Raw genomic sequence first — 21,753 nt, forward strand, 5'->3', positions numbered from 1 at the left:
TGCGTGGGATCTGCAGTAGAGTGCGGGCAGCGCAGTTTTGTACTAGCTGTAGTCTCTTTAGTGTGTACTCTGGAGCACCCACATAGAGGGCATTGTTAGAGTCCAAACGTGACTGTATCATGCCTTGTATAGCTATCTGCTTTGCCTCCATTGGGAGCAAAGGAAGAACTTTCTTCAGTGTCCTGAGCAGACCAAAGCAGGTGGCTGAGAGCTTTGTGACCTGGGTATTAAGTGAGAGACTCCTGTCCAGCCATACCCCTAGGCTTTTGATGTTTTCTTTCGGAGCCGGGGTGGGGGGCCTAGACAGGAGGGCCATAATGAGTTGAAGAAGGTGGGATCAGCAGGGCCCAGGAGCATAAGCTCCGTTTTGTCACCATTGAGCTTTAGCGATGACAGAGTCATCCAGGCCTTCACCTCCTCCAAGCATTTTGTTAGTCCACCTGAAAGTGGCTGTTGAGCCTCCTGCGCTAGTGAGACCACCAGCTGGGTGTCGTCCGCATAGGAAATGATCTTAACTCCATACGGACGAACTACCTCAGCCAGTGGCCTCATGTAGATATTAAAAAGTGCGGGGCTTAAAGAGGAGCCCTGGGGGACTCCACACTTCAGGGGCATGCTGGAGGACACTGTCTGTCCGTCAAACACTTGGAACGACCTGTTGCTTAGAAAAGATTTTAACCAGAGCCAGGCCTTGTCCACAATGCCGACGTTCGAAAGACGGTTCAGTAGGGTGTTATGACTGACCGTGTCTAACGCCGCGCTGAGATCAAGGAGGATCACTGCCACTGATCCTCCCTGATCAAGAATGTTCCTGGACTCCTCGATGACCATTAGGAGGGCGGACTCCGTTCCATGCTTAGGCCTGAACCCTGTCTGGGTGGTATCTAACAGCTGGTTATCTTCAAGAAAGCTAACCAGCTGGAGATTGACATACTTCTCCATGATTTTACTCACCCAGGGTAACAGGGAGATAGGACGATAGTTGGCAAAGTCCAATGGGTCCAGGTTTGGCTTCTTTATCAGTGCTCGGACCATCGCCTGTTTCCAGGCAGGAGGGACGATGCCAGAAGCGATGGAAGCGTTCAGGAGGTTCTTGATGATAGGTAGGACCGTCTGAGATGCTAGCAGCATGGCTTCTGGGGGTGCCGGGTCAGTTGGAGATCCGGATTTTACTTTCCGAGCCATGGACTCTACCACTTCGAGATCCATGCAGGGAAAGTGGTCAAGCGTGGGTGAAGAGGCTAGAACGGGGTCTGACCCCGTGGTTTTATCCTGGGCTATCAGAGGAGTAGTAGTGCATGGGAAGGAGGTGTATATTTTGTTTACTTTAGCCGAGAAAAATTCCGCCAGGTCGTTGCATTGGGAGACAGATTTTTCCTCATATACGCTGGGGGGGGGGGGGGGTGGTTTTGTACGTTTTTGCAAAGTTTGAAAGATTTCCCTGGGTTTAGATTTTGCAGCTAAAATCTTATCAGAAAAGTATGCCGCTTGAGCAGCTTTTACTTCCCTTTTGTAGGCTTTTATTTCCTCTCAATATCGAATTTTATCCTCCATGGAGTAATCTGAACGTCATTTCCTTTCAATTTTCCGGCATTGGCGCTTTTTGTTCCTGAGGGCTTCCGAATACCAAGGTGCTGTTTTATGGGGACGTTTTACCATTGATTTCTTAAGGGGGAGGATGGTTTCGAGGGAGTGCCGGATCCAATTCTCATAAGCCTGGTACGCCAGACATGGATCTTCATTATTAAGGGGAAGTTCATTCATAAGTTTATTTTTCCATTCGTCTACTGGTATCCGCGCCCAGGATCTTGCATGTCTTATCATTGGTGTTACCGGGATAGGTTTCTGGGTAGACCAGGTGAAAGGCACCAGAGAGTGGTCAGTCCATGGGAGGGAGAGTGGAGGCCCCACCACAAAATCCACACAGTTACTGAACACTGGATCTAAGAGGTGTCCCTTCACATGAGTTGATGTTTTTACTCGTTGGATAAGTTGAAGCGCGGCCAGGTCATCGGCTAGTGTAGTAGCCGTGTGGTCCAGCGGTGAATCAAAATGAAAGTTAAGATCGCCTAACACAGTGTAGTTGGTGGCAGCGCTAATGCGTGGTGCCACTATTGCTGGTAGGAGATTATGGAATTGTTTAGGGGGGCCAGGTGGGCGATATATCAATGTGCCCGAAAAACAGTGGTTGGGAGAAAGCTCCAGCGAGAAAGCTAAGCTTTCACAATCTGGGATGTTTTCCGAGATGAGTCTACAACGATATTGTTCTTTAAATATAATTGCTAGCCCTCCCCCTCTACCCTCCGGGCGGTCTTGTCGGATGATTTGAAAGCCAGAGGGGAGGGATGTTACAACATCAGGGTCAGAGTCTGACGCCAACCATGTTTCGGTGAGAAACATTGCGTCCGGCATACGCTCTTCCAGTAGGAAGGAAATTTCCACCTTATGTTTTGGCAGGGATCTGCAGTTTAATAGAAACATACAGTATTCATGCTTCAGGGTTTTGGTCTAGCATATGTTAAAAGGGACGTTACATTTAGGGCAGGTGGCTGGAAGAGACATTGCATTGAGGCAATGCCTTTCACAAACCTGTCCCAAGGACCTCATACCATATAGAGCGTCTGCGCTGTAGGCTATAGTCTGTTTGGCCTGAGATGTAGGGGACGTGGCCCCTGGCCCGGACTCGGCGCGGACGAGCGCAGACGAGCTTGCCTTATGCGCGCCTTTGACGCGCATTCATCGCGCCCGCTGCGCTCGTCCGCTGCGCTTCCTGTTTAGACACATACTTTATAGGAGGCAAGAGTAGAGGAAGGGGGCGTGGCCTATCCAGGTGGGCGTGGCCTATGTCCTGTTCAATGGCGGCAGGGGGGGCGAACAAACACTCGCCGGTGGCAGCGTATTAATCAGCTGTCATCGGGGGTTCGTGGCAAGGATTAGTGCTCAGGCGGTGAGTGAACAAGTTAAAACACACACAATTCAATTACAATTTTTTAAAAACGCGTTTTCGCGCTACTCCCGGCTCAAGCCTCAGGAGGTTCCACAAATAGCAGTAGGCAGCGCTCACAGTCAGCGCGCTCTAAATACCAAGTGGAGAGGAAGGGGGGCGTGGCCTATCCAGGTGGGCGTGGCCTGTGTCCTGTTCAATGGCGGCAGGGGGGGCGAACAAACACTCGCCGGTGGCAGCGTATTAATCAGCTGTCATCGGGGGTTCGTGGCAAAGATTAGTGCTCAGGCGGTGAGTGAACAAGTTAAAATACACACAATTCAATTACAATTTTTAAAAAACGCGATTTCGCGCTACTCCCGGCTCAAGCCTCAGGAGGTTCCACAAATAGCAGTAGGCAGCGCTCACAGTCAGCGCGCTCTAAATACCAAGTGGAGAGGAAAGGGGGCGTGGCCTATCCAGGTGGGCGTGGCCTGTGTCCTGTTCAATGGCGGCAGGGGGGGCGAACAAACACTCGCCGGTGGCAGCGTATTAATCAGCTGTCATCGGGGGTTCGTGGCAAGGATTAGTGCTCAGGCGGTGAGTGAACAAGTTAAAACACACACAATTTAATTACAATTTTTAAAAAACGCGATTTCGCGCTACTCCCGGCTCAAGCCTCAGGAGGTTCCACAAATAGCAGTAGCCCATTTAAGGCGAGCATTGGAAGTAGCTACAGGTGCATCAGTCTGCATATGATTATATAGTCTGGAAATAAGCCTGCGCGGCGAAGGCGTAACCAGCAAATTTTCTAAAGCAGTCAGTGGGGTGGGTTGAAATGGAAAATCTGCATGCAGTCTTGACAGTCTGCACGGAGTTTGTGATATAAAAACGACTCCTCGAACTAGATCTTCTGGCCTTCTGCTGCGCTCGGAGGGTCCCTGAAAACCCTGCCTGGGTATAGATCAGCAAAGGTATGAAGTGACATTGCCTGTGCTACCTTATTAGTGATCTCATCCCTGACATTTGGAAGCATAGGATTTTGCACCAGAGGAATTGAAGGTGCGTCTAAGATCTACGCGCCTGCTCTTCTACGTAACCCATCCCAAGCCCATCTGAGAGTCTCAGGAGTGTCTATGCAGTCTGTGGGACGTTTATATTTCTGATACACTGCTACCTTAAGTGGAACAGGCGCAACTGCATCTTGCTCAACAGCCACATGAGGCTGAAATGGCTTCTAGTGTACCCAATATTGGAGGAAATGCGCCTGACCACAGAATGCATGCAACTTCATGTCCGGGGCACCCAGCCCACCCTGCCTTCGGCCCATATCAAGGATATTAATAGAGACTTCAGTGTCTTGAAAAAGGATTGATAAGAATAAGTAGAAGATTCACAATTAAGTACAAAAATGTAGGTAGTACAATCATCTTTTCCAATGTGATTCTCCCTGCTAGGGAAAGTGGAAGTTTAGCCCACAGGGATACCTTTTGCTCTAGCCAGGTAATTGCTTTTCCATAATTTAAATTCCATAACTCTTGTAGATTCCTATTGATCCAGATTCCTAAGTATTTCACAGTGTCATTTTCCCACCATAATGGGAACTCCGGGGTGATTGCCTTAGTATTATCAGTGAGTGGGAAAACCACAGCTTTAGACCAATTGATGGTTATCCCAGAGAGACCACTGAATATGATGAGATCTCGTAGCACTACATCCAAATTATACTCAGGGTTCAGAATGTATAGAGTGACACCATCGGCATATAGCGATATCAAAAGACTTTGAGCTCCAAACCCTATACCCCTATCTGTATGATGCTGCCTGATAGGAGCTGCCAGAGGCTCCATCGCGATGGCGAATAATAAAGGGGACAGCGGGCATACCTGCCTAGTACCTCGTGTTATATGGAACGAGGCGGATATCACATCATTCACTCGCACTCTGGCCAACGGTTCAGTGAAAATCGGTTTTATCCATTTTAGGAAAAGCGGGCCAAAACCCATCCTTTCCAAAATTCTGAAGAGGTGTGCCATTCGAGCGAGTCGAATGCCTTTGTGGCATCAAAGAAGCCCGCCGCTGCCTGTACATCAGGGTGCAGGTAATGTAGGGCTGAAAACACCGTCCTAAGGTTGTGAGAGGTAGATCTCCCTGGTATAAAACCCGACTGATCCGGTAGCACGATCATTGGGAGTAAAGGTTGTAGCCTAGTCGCTATCAGTTTTGCCAAGATTTTAACATCCACATTGATAAGTGACAGTGGTCTGTAGGAATTCAAGTCAGTTTCAGGTTTGCACAGCTTTAGTAAAGTAATAACAATAGCTTCTCGCATCGACTGAGGTAACACACCTGTGTCATGTGCCTCCCCATACACAGCGAGTTTAGGAGCCAGTTCCTCCACATATGCTTTGTAAAATTTCACCTCCCTTTGCGCTTCCTCTTCATTTTCCAGCAGCTTAACCTTTAGCTCAGCCAAAAGGGCGGCCTCCCCACCTGTCTGTTTACGCATCTCCAGATCCTTAATCTGCGTATCAATACTACTCAAGGTTGTCTTTATGGCCTTAAGGACCCCCCCTGCCGGAAGATACACGGACCCCTGATGACCACCTTTAACGCTTCCCATAGTGAGGCCACGGTGTCAACGGTCCCTGTGTTAAGTGTGAAGTAATCAGTAATGTCAGTACGTATTTCTTCTTTAAATGCCTCATCTAAAAGTGCTTGTGGGGGCAGTCTCCAGGAAAACGCCTTCCGTGTAGTGTTGGGCAGTGAGAGAGTCAGCAGGCATAGCGAGTGGTCCGATATGGTTCTTGACAAGTGCCTAACGTCCACCACCCAGCTGGCCAGATCTTTCGTCATTAACCAATAGTCTAGCCTAGACGAGGCATTATGGTGTTCTAAAAGGCACGTACCCTCTTTAGTCAGAATACAACTTTGAGGTTGAATTTGTTCCTGGTGAAAGCAATGTCACAGCTGATTGCTTGTCGAGGTTACCCTGCCCTAATAACTCTAACATTCACATTGAACATGACTTTGATATGATTGCTTCTGTCAAGGATTTTGTCTCCTCTGAGTTTTCAGGTGTATCTAAAGTTGAATGGAGAAAAGGTTTGGATAATGATGCTGTTTGCCAATTGCTTTTGCAGTATTTGAGAATGGGATGGCCAAAGCCCAGATGTGCTGCTTCGGAATTGACTTATTTCCATCAGGTTGCTGAGGAAATTGAGTAAGAGGGAGGTTTACTGTTTAAGGGTGGTAAGATTATTCCCCCAGGTGGTCATGCAGAATAAGATTTTACAGCTTGCTCATGATGGATATTTGGCTATGCCTTCCCTGAAGCATCTCGTTAGGGCCAGTTTTTGGTGACTTGGTCTTGATAAGATGGTGGATATAACTGTCAGAGAGTGTTCTGAGTGCATTTACAGTGACAAGATGCTTAGGGTTTTATCTGCTCCCCTTAAACCGGTGACTTGGCCTGAGTCTCCCTGGCAGAAAGTAGCTTTTGATTTTTTTGGTCCCTTCAAATGTTTACCTTCTGATGCTCGTTTTGCTCTTGTTTTGGTGGATTATCACTCTAAGTGGCCTGAAGTTAAGTTTATTGCTAACGCCACGTCCTTAGTCGTTATTTCATTTTTCAAAGAAATGTTTGCTGGGGAGGGATGTCCGCAAACCCTACTTTCTGACAATGGTGTGCAACTTGTTTCTTAAGAGATGAAGGAGTTTTTCACCAAATGTGGTATCAGACACATCACCACTTCTCTTTATGAACCTAGGGAAAATGGTCAAGTTAAAAGATTTAATCGAGTTCTTAAAGAGGGGATTGAGTCAGCATGTAAATCAAGTGAGTCTTGGAGAGATATTTTAAGGAAGAGCTGGTGGATGTACCGCATTACTCCTCACTCCGTGACAGGTGCGAGTCCTTTTAAGCTTTTGAAAGGTAGAGATCCCGTTTCTGATATTTGTCAATGGTGGATAAGGAAATCCAGCAAGAAGAGTGATGATATTGATTTGCATGTAATTGCTGCTAGGGTGAGAGAGAAGCAGAAGAAGATGAAGGAAGTCTTTGATAGAAAATGAAAGATAAGGGTTCCTGATTTTGTTGTTGGGGATTTAGGGCCTCATTAGGATGGCGGACGGACCTGCGTCCGTCCGCCACCCCCGTGGAAGAGGGACCGTCCGCATGGGCAGCGGCGGTCCCTCCATGCAAATTAGGATGTGACCGCCTCACTGGCGGTCACATCCTGGATCTTTAACCTTGCGGCGGGTGCTGCTTGAAGCAGCACCCGCCGCAAGGTTAAAAAAGCATGTTTCACATTTACATGCACAAAGCGGCAGGCACCGTGCGGTGCCTGCCGCTTTGTGCATGCAAATGCAGGGGGGTACCATAGGTACCCCCCCATGTGCACCCCCACCCCCCCTTTACCCTGGGGGCCCGCAAGGGTGTGGTAAATAAATAAATAATACCTCTCTTTTTGAATGCATAAATGAATAACAGATAGCTCAATAAATAAGAGTCAAGATTCGAGGTAGTAGGAGTTTTGCAGGTTTAATACAGCATAAAGACAGGGACAGGACAACCTGCACAGGAATAGGATGGCAAGCCCTGGCAGCGCTGCCGGGGTCAGGATCGGAATCGGCGGAAGGATAACTTTTTAATAACAGTACATGAGCATATATACATAGCGCAAGCACATAGCATTACATTGCAATAGGCGTAGCAGTGGGTGGAGCAATAGGCGTGACGCGTAGCAGTCGCGAAAGATAAGGGTGAAAAGAGGTGTAACAGGGCGTATACATAGACATGTGATGCAAACGTAACAGAATATGTCATGAATGGGGTGGAAACCATGGAGGGGGCTACCTAAGGAGCCGGGACCTCTAACCTGATGGTGCGCGCAAACTGGCAATGACGTGTTACTAGGAGAAGCTGGGGGCTATGAGCTCTGTGCTAGGAGCAGAGACTGAAGTCTGGAGAGTCAGGGCGACATGTACCTAAGCAGTATCTAGTATCTGATGTTTAGAGAACATGTTGATAGAATCCAAATGTTATCGGGGTAAAGGCGAACAGACTCTAAGACTGGAGCATGCATTATTCTACATGTAGTGCGTGATGAAGAATATTAAATGATCATTAAATGCAGTATTTCTCTTACATGGAGACGTAGAGGCTAGACAATGACGGAAACTATTGATGCGATTCAGTAGCTTTAGGAATGCAGAGAAGGAGGGCTGTACTGATAACTCGAATCATAACATACTCTTGGCAGACTCAGAGGCAGAGCCAGGCTGAACCGGGCACTGCGGGGCAGGAAGTAAGTGAAGGGTCGAGGATACAGGCGGGGCTGTATCGCTCCTCAGCGAGGCTTCAGGGGACAGGAGCTGAATCTGGTGTCCAGGCCCTTTTGAGGCCTAGAAACGGAGATTTTACAATGGAATAACGTGCACACTGAGAAACGTGGCAACGTAGCTTTACATAGGCCTGATATTCGTAGTATTCACGAGAACTGGAAACTGACATACTAAAGGTGGACACAACTATAATTGCGTCTTTAATCGAACATGGGGAATAACATATGCATATTAATCATGCACAGATAACATATGATGGATGACACGTAGGGACACAGAACATAGCAAAATTTACTTTTCCACATTCCCTCCTTGTCACTACGTTTCCATCAGGAAACATCAATATTCATGATACCATCTATCATTTCATACAGTATCATTTGCTCGTCTCGAATTTTCTTGGAACGGGATTTAGAACGGGGCTTGGGACTAGGAATACATGATGTAGCACAAATGCCGCAAATCGCAGGGCCACATTGTATACAGAGGCAGCAGCTAAATATGATCGCTACTGCAATACCTAGAAAGGACAAGATTTTCCATCCCCAGGCGGAAATTATATTCCAGAACCAACCGGACCATGTCCAGGTGCCTGGATTTTGGTGTAACAGATGGGCAATTTTATGAAGTCTGGTTATAGCTGAATAAACAGACGGCGCGTTATTTGGAATGAAAATGCAGCAACTAGATCCGATGACTCTACAGGCCCCGCCCCTATCGGCCAATATGACGTCAAGGACGAGACGATTCTGGAGCACGACAATTCTCATAAAGGATTGTTCTTCGGTTAAATTACTTAGAGCAGAAGTAGTCTCAATTACTACTGCTTCAAGGGTTCTGGTTAACCTACGTATCAGTTTACTATTCACAACTGTACCTAAATAAGGGAAGACACCTTTATTGATATCTATATATTGTTCTAGAGCAGTTTCAGTATAATCGACAATCGGGAGGTTTCTCTTGTGTCTAGTATGTACTAGGTGGGAATTCCTATGGTAGTCGGGTGGGGCTAGAAAAACCGGTGGCAGTAGGAAGGCAATGTAACAGGTTCCCTCCCAATCGAGGGGCAGACGAACATATGCGGTCTGACCACAAATAAAATAAGAATGACGTGAAGCTTTGAAAATAGATTTCCTACTGTCACTATACTTGACAATAGTAGTACAATCACTATGTCCTACGTGTGTAGAACCATTATTTCGGACACATAATTCGCCTTTGACTGGTAGTACTGAAATTGCAGGTAAGTCTGGAGTAGTATCAGACTGAACATTCAGGACCATGAAATTCGAAGAATAATTACCTAATATACACTTCATTTTCTAGATCTAACCCGGTTCTGTGGGGGAGACCTTGCTTGTCTGGAAAACACGTACTGTTAAGAAAAGACATATCTGTTGAGGATGACGTTAACGTGGACCATGCTCCACACGAACCATTATGTGAAAAAGGATAAGGAAAGAGTGGCAGAACTCCCTTCGGTGTCTGAAAAGGGGGGAGTCGACCACACACCCAACAATTAGTGGCATTGCTGGTCTGGTGTGAATAATGTAACATGCGTATGAAAGAATTATTTCGCATAGCGAGGCGGTAAGAGAGTTCATGAGGAGGCAGATCACTAAACGTGTGTTCTACTGTAACATTAGAAGACTTATTTTCATGAGAAACTGGAAAATACAGGTAAAATGCATAACTGGTGCAGGAAATCATAATGCTGAGAAATAATATGAAACATAGAAAAACGATACATCGGATTGAGTTTTGACTAACTCTCTCACTATGGGGGTCTATTTTATACATGTCAGAAACAGTCTAACCGTTTCACCTAGGGGAGGACTTAGACAATCAAACTGGCTGACTTATTTTACTAGACCGGAGTTTCAACTTATACTCCTGCTGCGGAGTTTTCTCTAACGGGGAGGGTGCAGTATCATTGTTCTTTGCGGGACAGTCCTTAAGAATAGTACTTTGGTAATCCTTCGAATCCTGGGAAATGTTCTTTGAGACCGGTTTCAGTCCATAAAACTTCTTTATATGTGAAAGATGCACCCAGCCTTTGCGTCCCTCCAACTTCACGGCTGTACGTGTGGCGAGGAGGACCTGTCGGGGCTCCTTCCAGCGAGGCTCCAGCGGACTTGAGCGGTCAAAATTTCGCACCAGGACCATGGATCCTGGAACGATTTCATGCGGTGCAACCTCGGTATTGTCTGGAAATGCGGCGGCAACCTGTGAACGACAAGAGTTGAGGGCAGACATCAAGGAAGCTAGGTAATCTGTCAGCATATTACTTGAAACATCGGTAATACTTCGGGGTCTGGGTGTACCCCACATGTTAGGGGGGCGGCCGAAAACGACCTCATACGGGGACAGACCTGATCTGGAATGTGCGACCATGCGCATATAGAACAAAGCGACTGGCAGAGCTACTAGCCAGTCCACACCTTTCTCTTTACATACTTTGGCGATGCGAATTTTCAGGGTCTGGTTATGTCTCTCTACGAGACCTGCTGCTTCAGGATGGCGTACACAATGGAACTTCCACTGGTACCCTAACAAAAGGGAAACATGCTTCATTAACTCTGAGGAGAATGGCTGGCCGTTATCAGAATATACGACCCTAGGGAGTCCATAACGGGGGAAGAACTCACGAACCAACTGCTTGGCAGTGGTCGCGGCTGTGTAATCTGGGACTGGATATGCTTCTGTCCACCTGGACAAAGCGCATACGACTACAAGGACATACTTGAAACCTCGACATCGCTCCATCTGAATATAATCCATCTGGAGGACTTCAAAAGGGTGGTCAGGAGGTTGGAATCCACCTTGTTCCACCGGGACACTTTTACCTGGATTAAACTGACAACATATCATACAGGTACGGACTTTCTGCTTGGCTGCAGCTCGTAAATGCTTGTTGAACCAAATGTTCTGGATACTGTCTAACATAGCTTTTTCTCCTAAATGTGCTGGACTATGTGCGGTATTGATAATGACTTGAACCATAGAGTCGGGGAGAAACCAAGTGGCTTTTCCTTTCGTTAACCATCCTTGATCTGTCTGGACCCCTCCTTGTTCGGACCATTTCTTGATTTCTTCGGGAGTAGCATGTAACTGGATATCTATGACATCTTGATTAGGGTCCTTAACTGTCATACATGTAGTCGGATCTGGAGTGTGTGTCATGTTAACTGGAATGTCTGGAGTCTGTGCTGTAAGCTTGGCTGTGCGATCTGCTAGATCGTTACCCTGGGAAATAATGTCAGTAACTTTCGTGTGTGCCTTGCATTTCATGATAGCAATGGATGTCGGTAAATGTATGGCATCTAACAGAGCTTGAATAAGGAGACCATGCTGAATCTTGGTTCCATGAGAAGTCATGAAACCTCTCTCCTGCCAGAGCACTCCAAAGTCGTGTACGACTCCAAATGCGTAGCGTGAATCTGTGTAAACATTAACTTTCCGGTTCTTAGCGTGTATGCAGGCTTGTGTCAGAGCAACTAGCTCTGCTGCTTGAGCGGACAGGGTGTCAATACGGTGTGTCTTAATAACTTCGGTGTCGGTAGTCACTGCATACGCGGCGACTAGTTCTCCTGTACTTGTTCTCATACATGAACCATCCACATAAAGTGTCAGGTCGGGATCTGGTAACGGAATATCTGTCAGATCTTGTCTTGGCTTTGTCGTAATATTAACTACTTCCACACAGTCGTGTGTGTCCGGACTTAAAGTAACTGATGGTAACAGTGTAGCAGGGTTCAGGATGTTGCAGCGTCTGATTTCTATGTGTGGCTGGAACAGTGTCAATTCATAACCTGTTAAACGTGCAATTGTCAAGTGCTGAGTCTGTGTTCGGTTTAAAAGAACTTCCACGGAGTGTGGAACTTGTACTGTCAGGGAGTGTCCTAATACTATGGAATCACTTTGTCTGATAGCTAGTGCTGTGGCTGCAACTGACTTGAGGCACGCAGGGAGAGCCTGGGCTACAGGATCTAATGTGCTCGAAAAATAAGCACAAGGCTTGTATTGTCCTGCTTGATCTTGTGTGAGAACAGATAATGCTGTACCTTCGCGTTCTGTGACGAAAAGTGTAAAAGGCTTACTGTAGTTTGGTGTGGCTAGAACTGGAGCTTGGCATAAAGCTTTCTTTAACTCATTGAAGCTAAGTGTATGTTCAGATGTCCAAGGGAGGACAGTCGATACGGCTGTCTCCTGTGTCGTTAACTGTATCAGTGGCTTGGCTAGAAATGCATACTGAGGAATCCATTGTCGGCAGTAAGAAGTGAGGCCGATAAAAGCACGTACCTCCTTCTGGGTCTTGGGCTGAGGAAGACTCGCTATTAACTGGATACGGTCAGGTGTCAACTGCCTACCCCTCTTGGACAGTAAGTGTCCTAAGTAGACCACTTGCTGGACACAGAATTGAAGTTTCGAAGGGGACACCTTGTGCCCCATCTCGGCTAGGAAATACAGAACTGTGAGGGATGCTCGCTCGCAAGCACGTTCAGAACGGGCTGTGACCAGTAGATCATCGACATACTGGAGCAGGGCAGTGTCAGTTGGCATGTGAATGTTGTCTAGTTGTCTCTTAAGTGCTTGACTGTAAATACTAGGACTTTCTGTGAAACCTTGAGGAGCTCGTGTGAACATATAGCTCCTTCCATTTAAACAAAATCCGAAAAGGAACTGGCTGTCTGGATGAATGGGGACACTAAAAAATGCATTCTTGAGGTCTATGACTGTAAAAAATGAGGCTTCTGAATCAATGGCTGCCAATAGGGAAGAGATATCTGGGACAACTGGGTACTGGGGAATAATACATTTATTAAGCTCTCGTAGGTCAATCACTAATCGATATACTGGGGGTGCATTTGGATCAGTACGTTTCATGACTGGAATGATCGGAGAATTGCATACATTGGAGTCAGTTTCTACAACCACTCCTTGAGCGATGAGCTCGTCAATAATTTTGGATAAGGCTGCTACAGCCTCCGGTGGCAATCTATACTGTCTGATTCGTGGTAACACTACACCTGGCTTGAGAGTCACACGATGGGGTGTGATTTGCATATAACCAACATCAGTTGGACCTTGCGCCCATAGATGCTGCGGAACATTGGACAATCTGGGATCAAAATCTCGTAATACATAGTGACCCTTAAAGTCACGCAGGAACAATCGTATTCCCTCTGGGGAACAGCATATAACTGCACCTAACTCTTTCAGTGTTTTAATACCTAATAGATTCTCTGGACATGACTTAGTAAGTAACAGATCAGTAGTACGGGACAATGGACCTACTTCTAGAGTAACTGGCTTTGATATTTCATTTACAATGGGTTTTCCTGAAAATCCAAGGGAAACATTTCTTGAGCCTGAGAGCGGAGCCCCTGGAACTTCGGCGTGGCTAATTGTGGTCCTACTTGCCCCTGTATCAATCAAAAACTTTCTGTCTTTCCCTAATACTTGACTGTGAACATAGGGACCTTCTTGATCTACAGGTATCTCGATGAGAGGCAAGCCTACCTCCCTCTCTAGGCTGTTTCATGAATATGGCTGATACTCTGGATACTCAGACTGTGCATACTGGTACATCTGCTGTGTAACGTGCTGTGTTGCAGCGATGGGCTGCGGTGCTGTAACTGTCTGTGGTGCATTCTGTGGCTGAGGAATCTGTGAAACTTGTTCTTGTCTAGGCGGACGTGGTCTTTCTTTAGTCTTACCAGTAGCTATGTTGTGTTTCAGAACTGCACACTCGTTTATAAAATGACCTGGCTGTTTACAATAATTGCAGTTCCCTTTAACGGGAGCTGCAGGATGACTGGCTTGATTCGGACCCCTCTTCTGACTGTCTTGAGGAACAGATTGTGCAACTAGTACTTTCATTTTCGTGTCTTTCATACGTTTTCTCTCGTGTTCTTGCTCTTCTCTAATTCTATTCTGGTGGTATTGGAGCATCTGTAACATCTGGGACGGGGTATTAGCTTGCCAGGTACTTTCGACTTTCAAAACTCGATTCTTAATTTGTGGACTTGAATTCTCGACTAATTTAGTAACAAAAAGGTGAGGGTATGACTCACTACTTGTCTTGAGGCCACTGTTGATGCTAAAACATTTCTCAAATCTAGAATAAAAATCACTAATGTCTTCGTCTTGTTTCTGTTTACAGGCTGAGATTGCATCCCAGTCTTCCTTTTTCGTTGTTAACAATCTGGGTAAAACTTGAATCAATAATTCAGGTAATTCTTTACATTTCGCTCCAAGACCGGTACCTGGTACTCGTGCCTTATCTTCAGCTTCTAGAACTGCCCAATCGATCTTTTTCTCTCCCACCTCCCATTCTTTTTCCTTGAGCTTTTCATACACCCCTGCGGGCAGCAGAACCTTTAACATTTTAATTATATCTGGATACGTGTATTCTCCCATACGGAGCATGTCTTTTAATTCTCGATGGAACCCTGCTGGATCTTTATCATGACAGGGGATTAATTTTTTCATCTCTAAGAGTTCCATCTTTGTGATCGGGGTGTAAACAAACACTCGTTCTAGTTCGCCACCCGTTCCTCTAACTGGGTGGACTTCTCGTAACGGATTCTGTCTCTCTATGTAAAATGGTTTACTTTCTGGGGGTGAGACATGAACAAAATGCGGGTTCAAAAACGTTCTATATTTGTGACGCTGTTCTAGAATGACACTAATTAAATCGGTACCTAAACCTTTCCATCTATACTGGAGTAACTCGTTCAGGATATCATGTAACGGGCCTGGATCAGAGTGCTGACCCTCATACAATGTAATGAGGTGCTGAATCATATACATACCCGCCAGTCGTTGCTCGGCTGGGGGCATTTTCAGAAACATTTGTGCCACTATTTCGTCTGGAAAAGTGGTAGAATCAGTAGTCCATCGGACTGCTGATCGGGCTAGTTCTTGTTCATGCATAGTACTTAACTCACTGTAACCGATTCGTGATTTCAGAATGTGATCGGTAGCTTGAAACACTTGTTCTAGAGAACCTTGTTCTGGTGCTGGATGATGGAAAGTTGACTTGTGTTCTAGGCGTAAATGGCGATCTGGAAATCTAGATTTTCCTACATACGCTATTCTGGCGGGATTCTCGTCGTCTACCTCTTCAGTATCAGAGTTACTTTCTTTCTCGCTTACTTGTGCTGCTTTACGCTGTTCGTGTAACTTTATTATTTCTTTACGGATTTTCTTGTACATACTTTCCATAGCACTGATGGTCCTGTGCTTACCCTCGGCTATATTATCACTCCACTTTGTCAGGGTTCTCATTTCAGCTTGATCTTTGGACGGGTAATCTTGTTCTCTTATTAAACAATTAATCAAAAACTTTAGTATCATGAGCTGGATCTCGGCTTTCCTTTGAGACATGACTTCGCCAATGCTTTCTGGATCATCCCCTGTACGGATGAAACGATATATTCTGTCTAGATCTTCTTTCATATTCGGTAGGGTGACTAGATACTCGGCCACCTTTCTTACACGTAATGAATATAAAACCATATTATCCTCGCCTGGGACTGGATCATAGCCGCATTCATTAAGGGCTTTTCTTATTTCTGCTACAGACTGATGTCTGGGCGTACGCTGTGACGCTTGTGCATGTAATTCGGCTGACGTTAAACGCTTATGTGGCGGCGGGGTCTGAGGAGGACCTCCTCCTGCGGCCCCTAAACTAGAATCGTCGACTGATCCTCTTCGTACTAGTGTGGCAGGAAATTGAAATGCGGGCTGAACTGGTATGGCGGGCTGGACCGGGGGGACCGTAACAGGTACTGCAAGGGGTACCCCGGTGTCTGGAGAAACGGGGAGTGCCTGATTTACAGGGACTGGCGGAGCGCGAACAGGATTTGCATATTCTGGGACTGTGTCGTCCAAATAGGACGAAATGAAAATATCAGCTGCGGTCTGTTTGTGACGTAGCTTGGTCGGAACTAATGGTGGCGGAAAGTTACTGGATGCCTCCGGGGTCGCTTTTGGCAGGCCCTCGGCAAGAAGAGGATACATACCCTTAATAAGAGCATGCCTCTGTCTGTCTGACTGTTCGGTTTTAACTCGTTCACCAATCTCGATTAATTCCCTTTCTTGGGCTCGTTCCAATGATTCTCTACTTAATTCTGACTTTCTGATTTCTTTTTCGGTTCTTTTATGAGATTCTTTGCGCCATAACTCGATGGCATCTTTCTGTGACTGTCTGGCTTTCTTTTTCCATAATGCTTCTTCTACTCTCATGATGCACTCGGCATCCCATGTGCCTGACACAGGCCATCTATACTTTTCCTCTAACTGTTTGGTATACTCGACCCATAAATCTAGATACAATATGGCGCTTATGCCATGCTTCTGATACATAAAATGACCTGGACTGTCCCTAGGCGGGACAGGAACTGCTGCTTCTAGCAGACCTTTTCTAGTTCTCAACTGACGCAGTTTTGAAAAGAGCGGCATGACTGAACTATAATCTGGACACAATACAATACACAATAAACACGATAACTACTTCACACTCATTCCACGACATCAAGATACATGAAGAACATTCAGAATAACAGTTCGAACAGAATACTACCTGGAATACGGAAAACAGAATACATGAATTTTCTCGAGAACAGAACTGACTAGAACAGAAACTAGATGCACTGCTGAAACAGTACGAAACTTACCGGTCTCATACAGAGACACGTCAGGACCCGTATCCACCGGAGTGAACACTTCGTTTGTGGGCTTGTGTACCACCAACCCACGGACCAGAGTCAATTAAATTGACCCTGTCTAGATACTACCCCAGTAATGGTACTCACCGGGCAGTAAGAACGGAAGGCCTCAGACTGGACGGGACTGCTTGGACGCCGGACGGACGAACTTCGGACTTCTGTTACGGGTGGGCCTCCGGATACCTCGGACCTTGGACTCTCGGCTTGGGCTCTGGTCGGGACTCGCCGCGTTCCTCCACCGTCTCGTCTGGATGCTGGACCGCCTCCTCCGTCTCCTCCGTGGGCCTGAGGGATACTTGAAGCAGAAATATCTGCCGGTGCGCAGAAGAGTTCCGTCACGACTGCAGAGGGTCAGGGGGTCGGCGTGGCTTCACCGACGCGTGGGGAAAGGGCAAGTCCCTGTTCGGGCGCCATTATGTGGTAAATAAATAAATAATACCTCTCTTTTTGAATGCATAAATGAATAACAGATAGCTCAATAAATAAGAGTCAAGATTCGAGGTAGTAGGAGTTTTGCAGGTTTAATACAGCATAAAGACAGGGACAGGACAACCTGCACAGGAATAGGATGGCAAGCCCTGGCAGCGCTGCCGGGGTCAGGATCGGAATCGGCGGAAGGATAACTTTTTAATAACAGTACATGAGCATATATACATAGCGCAAGCACATAGCATTACATTGCAATAGGCGTAGCAGTGGGTGGAGCAATAGGCGTGACGCGTAGCAGTCGCGAAAGATAAGGGTGAAAAGAGGTGTAACAGGGCGTATACATAGACATGTGATGCAAACGTAACAGAATATGTCATGAATGGGGTGGAAACCATGGAGGGGGCTACCTAAGGAGCCGGGACCTCTAACCTGATGGTGCGCGCAAACTGGCAATGACGTGTTACTAGGAGAAGCTGGGGGCTATGAGCTCTGTGCTAGGAGCAGAGACTGAAGTCTGGAGAGTCAGGGCGACATGTACCTAAGCAGTATCTAGTATCTGATGTTTAGAGAACATGTTGATAGAATCCAAATGTTATCGGGGTAAAGGCGAACAGACTCTAAGACTGGAGCATGCATTATTCTACATGTAGTGCGTGATGAAGAATATTAAATGATCATTAAATGCAGTATTTCTCTTACATGGAGACGTAGAGGCTAGACAATGACGGAAACTATTGATGCGATTCAGTAGCTTTAGGAATGCAGAGAAGGAGGGCTGTACTGATAACTCGAATCATAACATACTCTTGGCAGACTCAGAGGCAGAGCCAGGCTGAACCGGGCACTGCGGGGCAGGAAGTAAGTGAAGGGTCGAGGATACAGGCGGGGCTGTATCGCTCCTCAGCGAGGCTTCAGGGGACAGGAGCTGAATCTGGTGTCCAGGCCCTTTTGAGGCCTAGAAACGGAGATTTTACAATGGAATAACGTGCACACTGAGAAACGTGGCAACGTAGCTTTACATAGGCCTGATATTCGTAGTATTCACGAGAACTGGAAACTGACATACTAAAGGTGGACACAACTATAATTGCGTCTTTAATCGAACATGGGGAATAACATATGCATATTAATCATGCACAGATAACATATGATGGATGACACGTAGGGACACAGAACATAGCAAAATTTACTTTTCCACAAGGGCCCCACAGAAGCAAAGGTCCACATGCTTTTCCACGGCGGAAAAACCGCCGCGGAAAAGCATGTTTACTCATGCTTCCTAATTTGGCTGACGGTGTCTTGCAGACACCGCCACCAAATGGCCCGGCAAAACCCGCGGATCAGCGGCAGACGGACCTGCCGTCTGCCGCTGGTCCCACCACATTCCCACCGCCATCCTAATCTGGCGGTGGGTGTTTGATGTGGCCGCGGCGGTGAATCCGCATCCTCCGGGCCAGCGGTGGCTTCCGCCGGCCCGGAGGATGCGGATTCACCGCCATCCTAATGAGGCCCTTAATTAGGATCAAGAAACCTGGGTTCTTGGTCAAAGGAAGTTCCAAGTATGGCCATCCCATCAAAGTCGTGAAAATTTGCAAGAATAGTGTGGTTACCCAGGATGGAAACGGTGGAACGTGAGAAGAGTTGTCAAATGCAGGTCCTGTGAAGATTCCAAGTTCGCTGTTCCTAAAGCCCTATTGGGCTCTCGTCCTGATTTGGGTGAGGATTTGTCTGTTGCTTCAAAATAAAACTAAACAGTAGAACCAAGTGTGTACCAGCAAGATACAGATCTTAGCTGGGACATTTTAGAGCAATTTTTAGCATTTCTGTGTTGTTGGTTTTTTGTTTTGCTATTTTGTTTTCTTTTGTATTATGGGGTGAGATGTGTTACATTCTTCTCTTGCCTTTGTCATGCCCTCCTATGTCATTCTTAGAATTCATGGAGCGTGCTTGTTATCCTACTGTCAGTGTTCTGGAAACACTGAGCAGCAGTTATCGGTTTGCTTTCTAATTGGATATATGTACTGTGCTGCTCTACAATAAAACTAAAGTTTTAACAACTTACCTGCATTGCTTAATCTTTGCAATATATTTTGCAAACTGGTGCTAAAAGACTCACGTTGTTGCACTTCAAATTTCTTGAATGAAAACACATATCGAAGCCCACGTGAAAGGAAGCCTTGTCGGTTGTATTTAATTATATTAATGCTTTAGCAGGAAGCGGAGAGACAATGACAGGATGTACTAGTGTATATGATATTCGAAAAATTATCATTTGGAAAAACAGACTTTCCACAAAATGTCATTTTAACCATCTTAAAGGTAAGTCTGCTGATTATGCCTGATGTTGCACACGCTTCGTGTTGATTGATAGATACTGTAACTGCCAAGAGTAGTATCTTGATTTTATGATCCTTACAAAAGCAACTATATTCAAAGGCAAGGCCAAAATACGATTAATGAGGAAGCATTACTTTCAAGTCCCACTGAGTTGCATGATAATCTATTGGAGAAAAAGTGTTGGCCAACATCTTCAGTAACTGGGGTACCCTGGGCATCTTAAAGAAATTCGAATTCTGGCTAATATTTGAAAATAGACTGAGCTGCTATGTAGCTATTACGTGTTGATATCGAAGTTTCCCTTTAAACAAAGAAAGGGCGAATGTTAAGATGTTTTGCAGCAAGCACAAATATGATTGCAATCCTATTCAATCACAAAAAGACAGAAAATGAAACCAATGTCCACCTCACATTTTACCAACGAGTCTATCTGTCCGATGTGAGTCATCAATGAGAATATTGCTGTTTTGAACCACTCAAAGTGTCCCATCATCTGCACTAGAGAATACACACAGACATAAACCAGTGCTTCTCTACGACCTCATATAGGTCATATTGCAAACGATATGGAATATCTGTACTCCAGGATCATAGCGCTCTGGTTTTGTGCAGCTAATATGAGGCCTATTGAGAGTACTACATCTTTAAATATTTCTAAGATTTAAATATGTTGCACATTCCAGGAACCTTTCCCTATTCTGCTTGGAGCAAGCTATCTGCAATGCAGCGATATGAAAGGTGGAAAAAGAGAAGTGAAAATGTTGTGCAGACAGTGCACGTTATAGTTTAACAGCAGTTCATTCTACTTACCTTCACAAAGAAATGTAATGTTTTTCCATCCACTGAAGGAGGGCGTGTGAAATCCTCGAACAGGTAATCCCAGTCTATTGTTCGATGTCCTAGTATTTCTACCTCTTTGACACACATTACTCTCCTGTTGAGGAAGAACAGCAATAACCAACATGGTTTACAAAAAATGCCATCATATGTCATGTGAAATTTAAGAATAATTACATTAAGGAATGGTTGACACTATCTATAGAAAACAAACTTGAGTTGTTTTGAACATTCTGAAAAGTTTAACGTTTGGATTAATCTCGCAATGTATTCTGGTATGTAAACGTGTAAATTTAAAGGTAGGTTTGGCTAAAAAGTATTTAAATAAATTGAGATGGTTTGTAAAGTTAAGCATTCTGATTAAAAACACTGTACCCGGATCACCATTTGTAAAGCAAACACTGCAAATCAGTGTCCTACGTCACTAAGATTTCAAGATTAGTTTTGTGTCTCCTTTGGATATCACTCTTTCTACACCTGGTTGAAACATGCTCCCCCCTAAAGGCTATAAGCTCCACAATAATGTTTGGCTTCGAAGATGACCTGCAGGGTTACCCCCTGCACAGGGGAGGCACTGCATTCCTCTCCCCACTGAAGACTACTGCGAACTCGTTTTACATTATGATTTATACTGGCTTTATATTAATTACATGGTCCAACATACCATGTTTAACCTAATGCCATGTGATACACCCATGCAATATTTAGGCCTGTCGAGCCTTCCCATTCCTGACATGTTTCGGATCATTTTCATTTTGACTCCTCCAAGAGAGAAGTAGCAAAAAGACTAGCTCAGCAGGTAGGATTGTATAATTATTTGTATCTTTTCAAGGCCCTTTTCAGCTTTCAAACGAGAACCATTCATGCACCCACCAACGCCCACTGTCTAAAGTTTCATTTTCTGTCATGTGCCTCTTCCATTGCAGCTTTTGAGTTGAACATGTATACAAGTGGGCAAATCGTGGGAGCATTACATGCTTAATATCTTGAGAAGGCAAAGTACTGTCTCTCTGATGGCTTATGTTTGCTCAATAAACTTGTTTTAGACTTCAAGTAGGCTTGGAGGATGATTTGTCTTTCATACTACCATCAAGTACCTTAAAAGGTCATTGACGAAGGGAGACTAATTATTTAACACAATTATTT

General features: G+C 45.6%; 1 protein-coding gene across 2 annotated transcripts in view; it reads right to left on the reverse strand.

Annotated features, from left to right (window-relative positions):
• VPS13C (vacuolar protein sorting 13 homolog C) overlaps positions 1 to 21,753 on the reverse strand; it is a 2,773,485-nt gene that overhangs the window by 71,517 nt on the left and 2,680,215 nt on the right. For both annotated transcript variants that reach the window (XM_078680824.1, XM_078680823.1), the window contains exon 81: positions 20,581 to 20,704. In XM_078680824.1, coding sequence (XP_078536950.1) covers positions 20,581 to 20,704 — 124 coding nt within the window. The remainder of the gene's footprint in view (positions 1 to 20,580; positions 20,705 to 21,753) is intronic.

Source organism: Lissotriton helveticus, chromosome 3_1, assembly GCF_964261635.1.
Source record: "Lissotriton helveticus chromosome 3_1, aLisHel1.1, whole genome shotgun sequence".
Lineage (NCBI taxonomy): Eukaryota > Metazoa > Chordata > Amphibia > Caudata > Salamandridae > Lissotriton > Lissotriton helveticus.